Source organism: Sturnus vulgaris, chromosome 14 (assembly GCF_052056855.1).
Source record: "Sturnus vulgaris isolate bStuVul1 chromosome 14, bStuVul1.hap1, whole genome shotgun sequence".
NCBI lineage: Eukaryota > Metazoa > Chordata > Aves > Passeriformes > Sturnidae > Sturnus > Sturnus vulgaris.
The window spans coordinates 10117936-10135190 of NC_142256.1; the positions used below are offsets into that span (position 1 = coordinate 10117936).

Consider the following 17255-nt stretch of genomic DNA (forward strand, 5'->3'; position numbering starts at 1 on the left):
ATAACAGGAACATGCTTTGAATGCTGGAATACACACTGCACGTTGTTTACACTTAGGAGAATTACTTATTGCAATATTTGCATAAGTGTTCAGCTCTGTTTAATTACAGCTGTCTGTGAGGGAGGGTTCCATGGTGTGGGCACCAGATTCAAACCAGATTTCTTTGTAGAGCTGTAAAGTCAAATTCTAGAGAGACGGACACAGATTTCCATCCATATGAAGGAGCAGATTGTTTCAGACAACCTCATGCATGAAGTGTTTCATTCTCCCTTCTGGAGGGCTGCGCCCAGGTCTGGGTTTCTTGAGGACAAAAAAGCCAAAGAGCTGCTGGAGAGAGCCCAGCAGAGGCCATGAGGATGATGAGGAGTCTGGAGCATCTCTGATGAGGAGAGACTGCGGGAGCTGGGCTTGGTTAGTCTGGAGAAGGGAAAACTGCAAGGGGATCTCATCACTCCATACCAATATCTCCCATGGGTGCCAGAGGAACAGGCTCTGTTCAGTGGTGCCAGCGACAGGACAAGGAGCAATGGCCATTAACTAAACCACAAGAAGTTCCACCTCAACATGAGGAAGGATTTATTTCCATGGCAGGGGCAGAGCACTGGGAGCCCAGGGAGCACCAGGAGGGGCTGAGGGAGCTGGGAAAGGGGCTCAGCCTGGAGAAAAGGGGGATCAGGGGGAACTTGTGGCTCTGCACAACTCCCTGACAGGAGGGGACAGCCCCAGGTCGGGCTCTGCTCCCAGGGAACAGGGACAGGAGGAGAGGGAACGGCCTCAGGCTGGGCCAGGATGGGCTCAGGTTGGACACCAGCAGGAATTTCTCCATGGAAAGGGTGGTCAGGCCTGGGAAGGGGCTGGAGCACCAGGAGGGGCTGAGGGAGCTGGGAAAGGGGCTCAGCCTGGAGAAAAGGGGGATCAGGGGGAACTTGTGGCTCTGCACAACTCCCTGACAGGAGGGGACAGCCCCGGGTCAGGCTCTGCTCCCAGGGAACAGGGACTGGAGGGGCTGGGGAGGTCAGCTCGGACAGCAGCAGGAATTTCCCCATGGAAAGGGTGGTCAGGCCTTGGAACTGCCCAGAGAGGTTTGGACTCCTCATCTCTGAGGGTGCCCAAGGAAGGACTGGAGGTGGCTCTCAGTGCTCCGGGCTGGTGACAAGATGGGGATCGGTCCCGGTTTGGACCCGACGGTCTGGGAGGCTTTTCCAGCCGCTCTAACGCCGTCTCTCCATGTCGGGCCCCGCTCCCGGGGCTGAGGGGGATTGAGCCGCGTGAGGCCGCGGCCGCCAGGGGGCGCTCCGGGCCGGGGGCGGGGGCGGGGCTGGGGGCGTGGCCAGCGCAGACCCCGCCCCGCCTTCCGCGCTGTCCCCGCTGCCGCTCCGGGACGCGGCAGCAGCGCTGGCACCATGGTGAAGATCGCCTTCAACTCGCCCTTCGCCCTCAAGGATGAGCCCAAAAAGGAGGCGGCCGAGGCGCTGGTGGCCGACAAGGTGCGGGCACAGGGGTGTCCCGGCCGGCGGCGGCGGCGGGAGGAGCGGGGCGGTGTGAGGGGGGGCGCCAGGAGACGGAGCCGCCGCCATTTTCTCGCGGCCGGGGGAGGCGGCGGCGGCCGCGGGGCTCTCGCTCGTGTGGCGGCCGCTCCGCCGCGACCTGCCGGGGGCTCAGGGACCGGCTCCCCTCAGCCGTGAGGGGCCGCGGGGCCCTGGTGCTGCGGTTCTGTCCCTGTCGCAGCCCTATCGCGGTGCGATATCCCTTGACACCCCCGGGCCAGCGCCGGCACCGGGTGTTTATGTGGAGCTGGGCCCGTGCCAGCGCCGCGTTTCCTGACGGCCCTTTAAAGCTCCCAGCTCGGCCCTGGGAAGCGCAGCGAGAGCCCCCCCCGGCGCGGGCAGCGCTCCCGGCGCCTCCCAGGCAAACAAAGCGGGCTCAGGCTCGTCTTCCGCTCCCGGCGGCGCTCGGAGCCTCCCGGCAGCTGCGGTGAGGCGTCGGTGTCGCGCTTAAATTAAGAAACCTGCCATAAAGGGTTTTAAATAGAAACCCTGGCGAGCACCCTGTGGTTGGCTCTTCCTTCCTAGCGAGCTGCGCGTCGCTGGCTTGAGTGGAACTTTCCCAGTTTGTGGGAAATTTGTTTTGAAGGTGTCTCGCGTTTTAGGCAGATGAAGGAGCTCAGCCTGTAGGTAAATACATAAGTGGCTCTAGATGGGGAAGATGGCATGGGCTGAGTTTATTTGCAATCGGAAAGTAAGAAAATTTTAAAAACAATTAAACTTGTGGAGTTGGATCTAGTTCTGTTTTGTCTTTTTTTTTTTCCCCCCCTTCTAAGCTGTAATCAGGAAAGCAGCTTCCCTACCAGCCTACACAGCCTCACCTGAAATAGCCTTCCTTTGCAAGGAGAAGGGATGCAGAGTGATTTTCCTGCTCAGTGCACTCTTCTGAGCTGTCAGTTTGATGTGTGCACATTTAATACAGTAGCACTCAATTACAGGATCAAAAGGAGAAAAGTAGGAAAACAAGGTAGATAAAGGGTTTAAAATTTGAAGATGTCATTAGCCTGGCCAGTTTCTTGTAGGACAAACTCCTCAGCTACATCTGAGACAGCTGTTTATACATATATTTACTAGCCCCGTACTGTGAAAGCTCTGACTCGAATAGTTCTAAGAAACACACCCCTTTTTCTGTTCTCATGAGAGCTGCTCCTCTCAGTTTGGAATATTCTGTGTTTGCACGCACATACGTGGGATTTTAACAACTCTTCACTCTTGACTTCAGGGCTTGGAGTTGCGTGTAAACATCAAGTTCATAATTTTACTCCAAGACAAACTTGTTGGAGTGGTTGTTAATGTCTTTTTTAGTTGGAATATTTGTGCAGAGCAAACAAGCTTAAAGGTTAATGTTGGCTGAAACAGCACAATAAAAGTCCCCTGGAGTATCCGCACAGAATCCTTGAGTTTGCAGAATATTCTCCCTGCAGGTTCTTTGGGGTTGTCAGCAATGTTAAAACAAGTGATTTTTCTTCTTGTCTCTTATTCCTCGTTTGCTTTGCTTGTTACAAGCTTACAATTGCATTTCCTTTGTAAGTTTTTGATGCCTTTTACCTGTTACTTTTGCGCAGAGGTTTTGTAACCTGTTCGAACAAAATCTTGCTATTGTGTTCTCTTAGCAGCTCTGTCAACTCTTCCCTCGCAGGTTCAGCTGCCCACATTGCTGCTTAATATGCTCAAGTACCTTTGCTTTGTTTGAAATAGGTGTAGTGCAAGTGTAGCTAATTAGATGTCGACATCACCCCTGCACTGGGATGGCTGCAGTGCCAAAACTGGTGCAGACTGGTGTGTTCAAGTAGGGACAGGCTGGATGAGTAAGGTGCTCCGAGGTGGAGGTGAAGGGGGGAGAACGTGGAGAGAACAGAATTAATCTCCATCTTACAGCTGCTTAACCCTGAAAGGTGATTCTCACACAGTGCCATAGAAATGTGGCATCACTCTGACTTGAACTCGGGGTTTGGCTTTGTTTTTGGAGTTTGTTTCTTTTTTAACAAATGCTTCACATGCCAATTGTAGCAGCTTGTGTCCTGCTGAACCAACATTTCTGTGTTTGGAGGATGCGCGAGTGGAATGTGGGAGTATTGACTTTCACAAAACAGCTTGGGGTTTGTTTCAGCACTTGCATAACTGATGCCTTTGACTTTTATGCTGCTGCATCTTGCTGAGCATGGAAATATTGCAGCCCTGGTGATAATGCTGGCGTTTGTTGGGAGCACAGGTCACTAAATGTGTTGTGTTCTGCAGGACCCAAATAAAGAAAGGCCATGGAAGCTGCTGTGCCCAGCCCAGCCACTGATTCTGGGAACACCTCAAAGGAAAAGATCTTTTACTGTGAAATCCAATTTTCTTCCTTCCTGACTGGGACAAAGAGCACATCTTGAAAGCAAGCTATTAAGTCCTGGAGTCAGGAATCATTAAAGGGACATTCTTGACCAAATATAGGGGGTTATCTAAACATTTTGAGTTTGGTGGTTGTTTTTGTGTTTTGTTTTTTCCTTTTAAAGACTCAAGCCCAGTGTGTGATTCCAGGAGGGAATGTCTCTTCTGATTGTTTGGCATTTGACAGCACTTTGGCTGTTCTCTTCACTTGGCTTGCAGCTGGGAAGGTGCTGCAGGAACTCTGGGAGGTTAAACTTTCCTTTCAGACACCACCTCTGCCTTTGCAGTGAGGATTGCACAATTCACCACCACCTGAGAATGCTTTCCTCTGGGTGCTGTCATCTTTGAGAGAACATTGGGTGGGGGAAAACAAGCTGCTGAGCTAAAGAGAAAAGTTTCAGGCTGTTAGAAACAAAACTTCCTGGGATTTGGGTAGGAGAAACGTTATTTTGAGGCTGCAGGGTAGGATATGCCACAGGGACTTGGCTTTATTTGGTTTAATTGGAAGCTGTGTTTAAGCTGACGAGTCATTTTCTTTCATAATGGACTTTGCTTGTGCATATTAAAAGTTCCAAAACCTGGTGACTCGTGTCAGTTGTCTGTTCCCCAGCCAAGAGACAAAGTTGCATCTTGGCTTCTGTTAATCCAGCTTTGGGAGGAAAAGTGATGTTGATGCACGTGACAGCGAGAGGAGGAGGGGAGGAGGCCTGAAGACACTGTGTGCCTTTAATGACCTTGATCTACAAATCCTGCTTTTTGTAGTACAGGACCTTTTGTTACAGTTATTTAAGTTTTGTACATCTCAAATAGTTTCTGGTCAAAGGTTTGTCTAGAAAACATCCTCTAACTCAGAAAGTATTCTTGGTACTGTTTGAAAACTGATCTTAATCTGATGCAGCAACCTTTCATGTGAGTATTTTATTTTATGATGCTGACTTGTAATTCCCACACGTAGAAGAAGTAGGAGATGCTGCATCAAAGTGAAACAGTTGATAACAACTCACTTTAAATGCAGAGCAGCTACCCTTTCTCAGTTCTCCCCTTCTTTATTTAAAGGACCCAGAAGTTGCCACACACAGGGGTGAAAACTCATCTGGAAGATGTCTCTTGACTCTGCTGGGCCTGGCGTTCATCTTGGCAGGAGTTGTTGTGGGTGGAGCCTGCATCTACAAGTACTTCATGCCAAAGGTAATCTGAGAGTTCTCTTTTTATTTAAACAGCATTGGTTAAAAAAAGTAGAAATGGATTATCACTAGACTGGAAAGGTGGAGGGGAAAGAAAGCTGATGAGGGCATGACAACTGTGTGTCGTTAGGATGTGACAGAGCTGTGCTCAGTGTCAGCAGACACAAGTGCAGTGCTGAAGCTGATCCGTGCGTTACCTGTCCTTGCTGGTGTCCCAGCACAAGGTGTACCGTGGGGAGATGTGCTACTTTGAGAACGAGGCCCGGGAGCGCGCCGTGGAGCCGTACTTCCTGCCCATCGCCGAGGAGGCCGACATCCGCGAGGACGACAACATCGCCATCATCGACGTGCCCGTGCCCAAGTTCTCCGACAGCGACCCCGCCGCCATCGTGCACGACTTCGACAGGGTCAGTGTCACTGTCGCTGCCGGGGGCGCTGCACAGCTCTGGGATTGCCTCCAGGCCTTTAAAGCTCGCTGCCTGCTCCTTGGGTTTAAGCGTGGCACAGCTGACCCCGTGAGCTCTGCAGCAGTGGGATTAACTCTGTGCTGGTGGTACGGTCACTGTGGGCAGCAGCTCTGAGCTGTTTCCCAGAAAAATGCCCCTCAGTGCTGTGCAACTTTGTTGTTTCTCATGGGATATCTGCGAGTGCCACTTGCTGTTGGATCAAGAATCCCTTGTAAATAGAGAACATCATAAATGTCAGTTAAGGGACTGAGGACTCAGCAAAATGTAGGATTGCAAACAAGGAAAAGGACATTGAAAAATCACTTCAGGCAGCTGAAACCTAGAACATAACAGTGCTGTGGTAGTTGCATGGAGTTTCTGTAAGGCAGAGAGGAGAGGGTGGCTTTCATTTGACTTTTTTATCAAAGTTGTGTTGATAGTGTTAACATTTATCCTCAGTCAGCTGTGAAAGCTCTTGGAGGTTGGTTGTAAATCCAGCCTTGGCAATACAGATAGAATAAACAGATAATTCAAGTTGCTGCAGTCCTTGTGCTCAGTGGCAATGCTTGATGAGATTTTTGTAGGGACTAACACTTTTCCTGAAGAACTATTTAAAGGGAATCATTGTTTGTCAGCAGCTGGATACCTTTTGTTTGCACTGTGCTTAATTAGACCTTTTCAGTAATGAGATCATACTCCCAAATACTTCCTCTGTGTGAGTACAAACTGTACTCCTTTACAATTATGGCAGAAGCTGCTTTTGTATTCAGCTTTCACTTATCTAGGAAAGTTTTTTATGGCTGTGACCACTCGGTTTGCCAAAGTGGTAACAGTTCAGTTCTTACACTGGGCAGTTCCTGAATGCATCACTTTTATAGTAGCTGTGGGTGATGACCAGCTTTTTTAGCTTGCCTTGCTCCTGGTGGAATTGTGTTCTCCTAATCAAAGGGCTCCTGACTAATTGAAAACTTGTTTCTAAAACAGCTTTTGACGGCGTATCTCGACCTGCAGCTGGGGAACTGCTACGTGATCCCGCTGAACACTTCCATAGTCATGCCTCCAAGGAATCTGATGGATCTCTTTGCCAAGCTGGCGGTATGTGGGAGCTCTGCTGCTGGGTTCTGCTGACAGCCTGCCTTTTGCTAAGAGTGCTGGGTGCTGCTCCTGAACTCCAGGCCCTTGCTAGAACAGTCCTCCCTCCATCAAAGTCCATAATCCCCTGGCTCAGTCACTGCACTGAAGTTAAGGCCAGCTGTCAGTGTATATTATGTTGAGTAGATTCATGCCTAATGCTCTTATTAATACCTGGCTTTATGAGAGCTGAAAGCAACCAGCAGATAAGGTTAAATTTAGCTGTTAGAAAGGAATTTGATAAAGCTCCAAATATCATTGAAAGCCTAAACCTGAGAGTTACTCTGGGCAAGCTCGCTCGCCCCGTGAGGGTTTTGCCGAAAAGAACAATGTGAACTTGTTCCCCAGTTATTGGCACTGCAGTTATGAGATCACCACAAGCATTTGACTCTTCAGTGACTAAAACTGGTGTTTTTCCAAGATGATTTATGGGTCAAGTCACTAGAGCTTGCTGCTGCTTCCCAGTTAAATGCAATACTTGGCTATCATGTGTCAAACGGATTTTTTTTTTAAAATCATTGGCTCTCTTACACCTGGTTCTAGAAGCCACTGGTCTAGTTTAGCTTGTTTCATTCTTTTTTTAGCTCCATGAAGACAAGCTCTATGTGTATGTCTCTGCCCCTGGTTTTGGGAGTTGGGGAATAGAAAGCTGTTTCAGTAGTGCCTGCAGCATCTGGTGAAGCCTTTTGTAGATTGCCTTGCCTTTTTAAAATTAGAAATACACTGTCTCAAACCTAGGGTCTTTCACAATATTTTGTTTCTCTTTTAGCTGCAGACTTTGTGTACAGATAAACCTGACCAGGTTCTATTTACATTTGCTTCACGTGAGGTTAATTGTGCTTTGTTTGGATGTAACTACAGCTGTTTGAAACGGCTTCTGTCAGTTTTGAACTTCCCTGCTATGAGACTGCTTGAGCTCAGTGTATCTTGGTATTAAAAATCAGCAAAGCTGAATTCTGCTGCTAGCAGCAGTCTGTACCTTCAGGCTTTGTGTCTTCTAGACTGGCTCTTACCTGCCCCAGACGTACCTGGTGCGTGAGGAGATGGTGGTCACAGAGGAGATTGACAACGTGTCTGATCTGGGCATCTTCATCTACCAGCTCTGTGTGGGAAAAGAGACCTTCAGGCTTCAGCGCAGAGACCAAATCATGGGTGAGTTCTCCTCAGGAAAAAGAAAAAGCAAATGTGTTGTTTAACTAGGGAAGGGGTAAATATTTAAATCTGAGGAGTTTTTAATCTGGGGCATTGGAGTGTTCAGGAGAAGTTGAGGCTGTTCCTGGCCCTGCTGGGTATTTCTCCTACTTTCATATCTGAGTGTGAAGTGTCATTTGAACATGCTGAGAAAGTTTCAGTTACACAATTACAGGTTACATTCCCAAACCACATTTAAATATGTTTCTGTTCCAGTTTTTGGTTGGAGTTAAAAGTTAGTTTGACCCCAATATTCATATAATCCATCCATATAATCTCTGTAGGCACAGCTTATTCTGTCCCTTTCCTGTCTAATGCAGCGTTACAGGAGCACCAAATAAAAACATTTTCTTCTGCTTTACTTGCTCTGACAAACAAGTAATTGAACAGTGAGCTCCGGACATCCCAGACTTCCTCTCTGAAAGAGGAAGAACACTTCAGAGGAACTGCTGAGCTCTGGTTCCTTATTGCCTGTGTGCTCCTGCCACCCTCTGACAGGGACTAAGCTGAGGTGTCTGTGCTCTGACCTACTGGGATGAGGCCTGGGGGGCAACTCAAAGCATTTCACATTTGCTGCTCCCACCAAACACAGTGAGCTAACCTTTTGTCAGTTAGAGCCTTTCAGAATGCAAATGTTTGGTTTGTCAGGACTGTGTGCTCTGGTTTGGCTGCCAAGCTCTTAGGCAAGAGTTTCCTCAGCCCAGTTGCAGCATCAGGAGCCACATCTGCTGCTTGCTGCACACAACATCCTGTTGTGGATGGAAGCAAGGCTCCCTCTGGGGGAGCAGCACAGGGGTTCTGTGTAGGGCACATGAAGGAGCACTAAATGCTGCCCTCATGGGAGGCTGAGGCTTGTGACTGAGCTGTTATGAGAATGATTTTTGGGAACAAGGCTAAATTGACAGTTTCTGTGTCCATAAACACTCTTCACAGGGCTGTCTATATAATGTTCCCTGAAATCATCCTGCTCTAACATGGTGTTGACATCTTTGCTGCAGAGTAAAAGATTCCTGCAGAGAGCTTACACAAAAGGATTCTGGTAAATGGAAAATGTTTCCTGGTACAGCTGCTGTGCTGTAACTCTCCTTGTTTCCCTGTGGAGGGGAGAGGGTGGGAAATCTGATCAAACTGAGGAGAAAATTGTTCAGGGGCAAGTCTTGCCTTGCCCATCTCATTTCTAGCACACAGTGTATGAGCCATGTCACAGAAACAAGACTGCAATGGATAAACTCCTAGAACTTTTCTGGAAGAGTCTTTTCATTTATTCTCATTTAGCCAGTGCTGCCTTGGCTCTCAGCTTTTGTGGAGTTTGTGTGTTCATGTGTTAGATCAAACTGACCTCAGGTGCTGTGTCAATTCCCTGGAGGTGTGGGAGAAACCCAGGTCATGCTGTTATGTGGGCTCTGGAAACTTCACCTCCATCCTGATTCCTTGGAAGTGAAAGACAGGCTGGATTTTAGGTGTTCATAAACCAAAGCACTGCCCTGCTGGGGTTGGGTTAAGAGCTCATGCTTCTCTTGCTTGATCTGAACAATTCTCTGCTTATTAAACAAACTAAATCCTTCTGGATTATTGCAAATGGAAGTGATTGAGGAGAGCAGCCCTTTGATGGTAGGACTGCTATGATCCTGTCTCTTACTGAGCCACAGCTGATACAGGCAAACTGCCTGGGTCAGACCCAGTGCTGACATGTCCCAAAATAGAGAAAATCACTTTAATAGTGTTAGGAAAAACCAGAGTGAGGTAAATCCTCCCAAGGTAAAGAGCTCTGCAAAGCATACCCTGTGCAAGTGCACACTGGGTGAGGGGTTTGGGATGGAAAAGACCCCCAGAGCAGGCTCTGGTGACAATTCCTGGCTGGAGAAACACCATGCACTGAAGGATTGTGTGTTGCAGTGATGGAAGGCTGGCAATGCTTGCTCTGGGCTCTGGATCCCTTCACTCAGCCTCTTGTCCTCTCTCATCCCCAGGTGTGCAGAAACGGGCAGCAGAGAACTGTCACTCAATCAGACACTTCGAAAACTCCTTCGTGGTTGAGACAAAGATCTGTCAGCAGTGAAAGGTGACAGATGGGAGGTGACCAGGCCACACCTTCTTGGAGAAGTCAGCATTAGACATCGACTTCTGCAATTAAACCGTGCAGTGATAATCAAAAGCCTTATGCATTTTCTGTGTATTGCTTGTATTTCAGAAGACAAAGTCACCATTTCAGCTTTTGTTGATCCTTGGTATAACTTTTTAGTTGTCTCATGTAAAACTTAAATTTGAGTAAGGTTTTTTTTTTTAGAAGGCTAATATCAGTTTATCTGTTGAATGTGTTTGATTTAGTGTAATCTGGGAATGGCAGAAAAATATATATATATAAAAAAATGTTAACCAGTTCCTTGGCTGGAACCAGTTATGTTCACCTTAACTTTCACAGAATGATTAATATTAATAATCTGTGGTTTGCACATCTTGTGTAGTTCTGTAGAATAGCTCTGCACTCCGTATCCTGGCTCAAAAACCTTCCTGATCTGGCTCATTAAAGGTTTATTTTAACGACCATGTGTGCAGCATGTAAAATCGAAGCTCAGTGATCAGAAACCTTTAACACTACTCTGTTTCCTTTTGTGCAATTACTGTATTGAATTCGTATGTATATTTGGAACCTTCCCTAAGCTTATGTTGAGTTTTTCTCCCTTAGTTTGGTTTTGTGGCATTTAGTTGTTAGATTCTGATAGAGTTGCTCTTGAAGCTTGTCAATATTTTTGGTTATGATTTGATTTATCCTGTAACTTCCTATTTCCAGGGTCTGTTCTGGTATAGCTCACTTGTGAACGTGACTGTAGTTGTAAACTTAAACTACTTGGGCTTATATAAAACTTTTTAGATCAACTTTTTATGAGCAAGTAGAGTTACTGCTGCAGTCAGAGCATTGTTCCCTTTTATTGGAAAGCTGCAGTCTAAAGAGAATGAAGAGTTAGTGTCCTGCAGTTGATAAACTCAAGAGTTTTATTAAGGGACTTTATATTGGCATAAATTCTGCAACCCTATAATAAATGTTTCTCTAAAACTTTGGTGTTTGTGTTGTGTTTGGTGCTCAGAGGTGAGGGAGGTGATGCTGTGGGCCTGGGCCAGTGTGCATTGCTCTTCTCTTACTCCTCTTACTTATTTTTGAGCTTGTGAAGCTGAATTTCCTCTTCCTGCTGCTGTGGAAATGCTTTGTGGTGCCAGAGAAGCTCGAGGAACAGAGGGAAGAGCAGGCAGCTCTCTCCAAACAGGATCCCCCAGGGGCAGCTCTGGGGGTGCTCACTGCCAGGGCAGGGTGTGTTTACAATTCATTTGAATATTGCTGGTGATGAGGCTGTGATTGAAGGTTTGCCTGTCCCTGGGTGTTAATGAGGGGCTGTACAGAGGTTAATGAACCCTCAGCTCTGGCCCTGAGCTTTGCTGGAAGCTCAGACAAGAGTGTCCGGCCCTGAAAGTGCCGGGGCTCAGAGCTGAAGTGGTGCTGAACCCTTGTGGCTGTCCTGGAGAGTGCCTGGGTTTGTGCAGCTGGAAGGAAAACAGGATTTCTGCAGAGAAGGGGAGGGAGAGGAGCCTGTAGGAGTTGCTGCTCTGTCATTGCTCAGGAAACTGCACGAGAAAGGAGAACACAAGAATTTTAGTACAGAAACTAACCCAGCTCTTTCCCCAAGGATGTGTCCCAAAACCAGAGCTTTGGTTCTAAAATAGAGTGTGTAGTTTTGAAGTATATAGTGAAATAAAATGCTGTAGAAAGCTCCACTTCCTGTCACTGTGAGCCAGGTCCCCTTCACTCACAGCTGTTACTGGGAGAAGCAGCTGTGCTGGGAAGCTTTTCCTCCTTTTTTTTTGTGTCCTTGGACAAGAGGTGATTTCTTGCTCCTCTGGACTGGCTGTGGGGATAACCAGGATGGATTCTTTTGGAAGCCTTGAGTGGAAGGACTTGGAGATGTGTTGGTTGTGGAGAGCAAGAAATTTGTAGCATTGAGGTCTGATTTTACAGAAAATAAAACGCAGGAATTGTTCTTTCCAGCTCAGTGTCCATGCAGTGGATGCACCTCCAGCCAGGAATGCTGGACCTGCTTCCACCGAGGCTGGAACACTTTCTGTACCTTTGGAACGCAGTGAAGTCAGTTCTTAAAGATGTTATTGGATATTCCAGGCAGGGAGCCAGGGACAGGAGGAACAGATTGTTCTCACCTGCTCTGAGGTGAGCAGGGAGCTGGGTTTGGTCCCAGGTGTGCTCTGCTGGCCTTGTGATCTATCCCTAAATGTTTTAGGCTGGGGCTGGGTGTCCAAGCCAAAATACTGGAATTTTAAGGTGTTCCAGGGATCTTCTAATGCTGTGTTTGTCTTTGAGCAGCTCCTCTGTTCAGCTGGGCTGTAGAAGCAGGAAGGAGCACGAGGTGGAGGAGTCCTTTGCACCAGCAGATGGCACAGGCAGCAAACATTTGGGTGTAAAGTGTGTGTAACTGGTAAAAACTTGGTGTATTCACCCTACAGACAGCGTTTCAGCTATTTTACCAAAACGAAACTGAGAAATGGTTTGATCAAAGCTTCATCCAGCTGGTGCTCAGTGTCTTCGCTTAGTTTTTCTCTATAGTCAGGAATGTTTTTATAACAGAACTAAGCTTGTAAAACCTTGTTTAAACCTGAGAACTGTACTACAGCCATGGGTGTGGTGACTGAGGGGGTGACACTGCTGGGATGAATGCAAACTCAATTACTGTAAGAGCTTCATTTACATCTGTGTTTACTGCAAAAGCATCCTGTGGGCACGGGACAATCAGCAAGATCTCTGCAGAGACTTTGAGCTGCTTCCTTGGGGGACCTGGCAGTTTCATTTTCTGACCCTATAAATTCAAAATTAGATGTAAATTTTAAATGCCTTTATTAATGTGAAGCTGGCAATGAATCTCTTTGGATATTTCCTCTTCCAGCATTACATGTGAGTTCGTTTGGGGTTTTTTTTAATCAGAAAAACATGTGAGAAGTAGTTATGAAGAACACAGTTGATTTTGGTTCTCAGAGGAGATGCTGTTGCCCTCTGCAGAACTTGCTGCTCTGTGTCACTGCTGAGGTGTGGGTGGCTGTGGTGACAGACTCTTCCATTAGAGTATGTAATGGTCTAAATTAGAACTTTAATCTCCTCCAGGTTTACTGTTCATAAAAATCTATAAAAATTGAACTTCTTTGCATATATAAATATCTTGAGATGAAGATCTGGAGGAGGAAAAATAGGGATAGTGTGGAGACCTCTGAAAGCCACCCTGAGGCCTCAGTGCACCTCAGACTTGATAAACTGCTTGTCTAAACCAGGCTTTTCTGGCAGTAAGCTCAGCTCTGTGCAGGGCCCGTTGCAGAACAGCTCGATGTGGCAGTGAGAAATTGTCACCTCCCACGCTCAGCAGCACTCCCAGCCTCTGTGCTGGGGGACAATGAACCTGCTGGGTCTGGGCTTTGTTAGTTCTTGGAAAACTCCCCCAAATCCAGCTGTGCTCAGCAGAGTCTGGGGTGAGTGATGGTTGAAATCTCAGCACTGAGCACCCTGGACCTGAAGAGAACTCATGTCCCAGAATCCCAAGATGTTTGGGTTGGAAAGGACCTTGAAACTCATCCCATTCCATCTCCTCCCATGGGCAGGGACACCTTCCACTACCCCAGGTCCTGTCCAACCTGGCCTTGGACACTTCCAGGGATGAGGCAGCCACAGCTTCTCTGGGCACCCTGTGCCAGTAGAACATTTCTTCTGTATATCCAAATTTCCCATCTTTCGGTGTGAACCCAATCCCCCTTGTCCTGTCACTGTACTTCCTGATGGACATTCCCTCTCCAGCCTCCTTGTAGCCCCTTCAGACACTGGAAGGTCTCTTCTTCCAGAACCTTCTCCAGGCAGAACAGCCCCAGCTGTCCCAGCCTGTCTCCACATGGGAGGTGCTGCAGCCTTTTAACAACTTGGCCTCCTCTGGGTTCATTCCAACAGCTCCACGTCCTTCTGATGTTGGGGACCCCAGCACTGCAGGTGGGGTCACAGCAGGGCTGTGTAGGACCAGAGAAATGGGGTGCAGCCCCCAAAACCTCCACTCTGTGGCTGAATTATCCCCCTGGGAGGGCTGAGCTCTAGGTCAGGCTTGGAAGGATTAAAGCTGCTTTGCCTGTCCTAATTCCAGGCCGGGTGGGGGATGGCTCTGCTGCCAGCTGTGGCACTGAGCCCAAATGCCAGCACTGATTGAAGCTTCCAGGCTGCCACCAAAATAATTACAATACGGATAATTGCAGTAACATTATTGCATTAACATTATTTCTTCATTATGAGTATATATTTGTGATATTACCTAGGCAATAGGATGGGTGTATTTCCTGTCTTGAGAGTAATTAGAGGCTCTCCACCTACCACTCCACCTCCCAAGGAAATTAATTCTTACCGTTCAACTATTCTGTTTACTTGAATGTATTTTTTCTCTTTTTGTGCTGGGACAGCCCCGAATTCCACCTTAACAGATGTGAGAGTGAATTTCTTGTCTGCAGACTTACTCTCAGTGTGGATGGTATTTTGTGCTTTACAAAATTTTCTGGGTTCTCCTGAGCTGCTCCATTTTAGGGCTTGTTGATGTTTGGAGCTGTTGTGGGTTTAAATCCATGGGTGGACACTTGATTCTGGAACAAGGAACTTCCTTCCCACAGACCTAATCCCTTGTTGGTGTTGAACCCAGTGCTTTTATCCTGGAATGAGAGTGTCAGCATGTGGGATTCATCAGGAATGGATTCATCAGGATGGAGGAGGTTTAGATGGGATATTGGGAACAAATCCTTCCCTGTGGGGGTGGGCAGGCCATGGCACAGGGTGCCCAGAGAAGCTGTGGCTGCCCCTGGATCCCTGGAAATGTCCAGGGCCAGGTTGGATGGAGCTTGGAGCATCCTGGGCTGGTGGAAGGTGTCCCTGTCCGTGGCGGGGAGTGGAATGAGATCACCTTAAAAATCCCTTCCCACCCAAGGCATTGCATGGTTCTATGGATAATGCTGCATCTTCCACCTGATGCCCCCGATTCCCTTGGGATGGAAGGGCTGTGGAGGGTGTTTGGTCCTGTGGGGTGATGATCTCAGTGATCATTTGATGATGAATAATTCATTCCTTCAGATTCTCTGCCCTTGCTGGTCGTAGCTTTTGTCATCTCATGTTCTCAGCCCTTTGCACTAATTAACACTCTTTTTTTTTTTTTTTTTTTTAAATAAGAGTGATGTAGAAGCCCCACTTCAGATGCAGCAGTGTGTGTTGTCACCCAGCCTGAAGCTGGAAGCAGTTACAGCTTTGCCTCCTCATCTCATGACCAAAAAAAACCCCAAACTGGCGGGAGGATGAGACTTTCACACACCCCAGGGCCGACACTTCCGTGGTGAGCGGCGCTGCCGCTGCTCCCCGCCCGTGAACAGCCCCGGGGGGACAGGAACAGCTCCGTGCTTATCAGATCCAGCTCTGCCTCACCATCACCTGCCTCCCCTGGGGAGGAACCCTCCTGCTCCCCTCACTGCCCCAGGGGCACTGCTGCATCCCTGCAGGATGCTCCAAAGCCTTCCTCCTCCTCCTCCTCCTCTTCCCACCCATCTCCAAGGGTTTGCCATGCTGAGGCTGCTCTGGTGGAGGTGCTGAGCACAGTTTGCCCAGGATTGCTGCTGCTGGGGCATTTCTCAGGCCCTGGTTTCCCCCTGGATCCCCCTTTCTCAAGCCCCAGGTTTTCCCTTGATTGAGTGAAAACCAAATTTGTGGCTGTCTGAGGGAAAAGTGAGCTCCAGATCTTCACAGCCTTTAGAATCCCAGAATGGTTTGGGCTGGAAGGAACCTTCAAGCCCATCGAGTTCCAGCCCCCTGCCAGTTCATGTCCCACTAGACCAGGCTCTTAGACCAGAAACACTTTGAATTTCTCCAATAAATATCCCATTTGCAGCTATATTGGATATCACGTGCATTTAACCTTTTGCAGACCCATACATCCCAATATTTGTTGTTTCTCAAAACCTTCATTATGCTTTCTCCATGTAATTTGATTTTCTTGTTTTTTGTGTTTTCATTTATATTTTCTTTGAAAAAAACAACCAAAACCCTCTAGTGCTTGAAGTCAAGATGTGTCCTCTCTGCAGAGCTGGGATCTATGGTGATGGTTTGAATCAGATCTCACCAGGGGTTTAAAATCCCATTTGAGACTCTTGGGCTGGGGCAGACGAGCCCAGAGGGAAAAATTTTGAGTGAAAGAACTCAAGGAGCAGCACAACACCAAAATGGGCAGTGCTGCTGTTCCTTTTGGGTTTGGGATGGTGATGCTTTAGGAGTTTTAGGCTGTTAAGCAGCAGGAACAGGCTGGGCTGTGGGCTTTGATGGTTTGTGTTGATTCACTTAAATAAGAAACTTCTCATTCAAACAGAACCTCACAACTCTCTGCTTCAGCTTCTGTTTCACTCGGGTCTCCTGGGAACTTTCTCTACAGCTGTGCAGACATTTGTGTGACCACATGGAGTTACCCTGCCCTTAAATACCCAGTGTCCTGTGACTGTGGATTTGTCCCAGATAACGGCACTGGTCACAGGACTGGTGATCTGACAGCACATGAGGGAAACGACTCAGCCAAAACGAGAGCTTGGGTGGATTAAATCCTTTAAAATACGGGGTTTTTTCCCTTTGGACTCGTGGGAGTACAAGTGGGGAGGTGAAGTTGGACGTTGTGGGTGGTAAAAGCCATGTCCTTCCATGAGCTGGAGCCTCACCAAGATATTCCCTTTTCACAGCTCTGTTGTGCCCCTGAGAAAATGGAGCATGAGTTAAGAGAGTGGCTCATTCTCCCAATTCCTTATGGCACTCAGTCACATCACTGTGCTCATCCTGACTTTTCATTTTCTTCCCTAAATTCGGGGTTGGGGGGGAAGAGGGGAGTAGAAGGAAACTTGAGCAAGATGGAGGTGAAAATTATTATCTTGATGATTGGAGCTCAACCTCGTGGTGACCATGGAGATACCTGGCCTCGAGGAGCTTCATTCTCCCCCTCTCTTTAACCTCATGGTGACACCTCTGGGTGACCCAGACAAAACCCTGGCCCTGACAGGGTTGGTGTGACCTCAGAGACAGGAACAGAGCTGGGAGCAGGAACCAGAACCAGGCTTTCCCCTCTGAGACAATGACTTTACTGTATTTTATCTCTACTATTTTGTTCTCATGGCTTTACATAACTAAATCTTTTTTCTAAATCCGATTTTTTGGCCACAGCTGTAGATCGTGTAGATCAAATTCCCAGAGTTTATTACCCCAAAGGCTGTAGCTCCTCTGCCCTGACTTGACTGGCAGCATAAACCAGGCACTGCCCTGATGGTTCCAGCTTATTTTTGGTCATGAT

General features: G+C 47.8%; 1 protein-coding gene across 1 annotated transcript; it reads left to right on the forward strand.

Annotated features, from left to right (window-relative positions):
- Window positions 1-1383: 1383 nt before the first annotated feature.
- On the forward strand, window positions 1384-10924 carry ITM2A (integral membrane protein 2A). Its single transcript, XM_014888098.2, has 6 exons — window positions 1384-1487; window positions 4974-5105; window positions 5320-5508; window positions 6532-6642; window positions 7680-7830; window positions 9840-10924. Exons 1-6 carry the CDS (start codon window positions 1404-1406, stop codon window positions 9926-9928), a joined length of 756 nt encoding a protein of 251 aa, XP_014743584.1. The 5' UTR covers window positions 1384-1403; the 3' UTR covers window positions 9929-10924.
- Window positions 10925-17255: the final 6331 nt, after the last annotated feature.

Coding starts and splice junctions, on each gene's coding strand:
- ITM2A (XM_014888098.2), top strand. CDS start 1,404: ATGGTGAAGATCGCCTTCAACTCGCCCTTCGCCCTCAAGGATGAGCCC. Junction 5,106..5,319: donor ACAAGTACTTCATGCCAAAG/GTAATCTGAGAG, acceptor CTGGTGTCCCAG/CACAAGGTGTACCGTGGGGA. Junction 5,509..6,531: donor TCGTGCACGACTTCGACAGG/GTCAGTGTCACT, acceptor TTTCTAAAACAG/CTTTTGACGGCGTATCTCGA.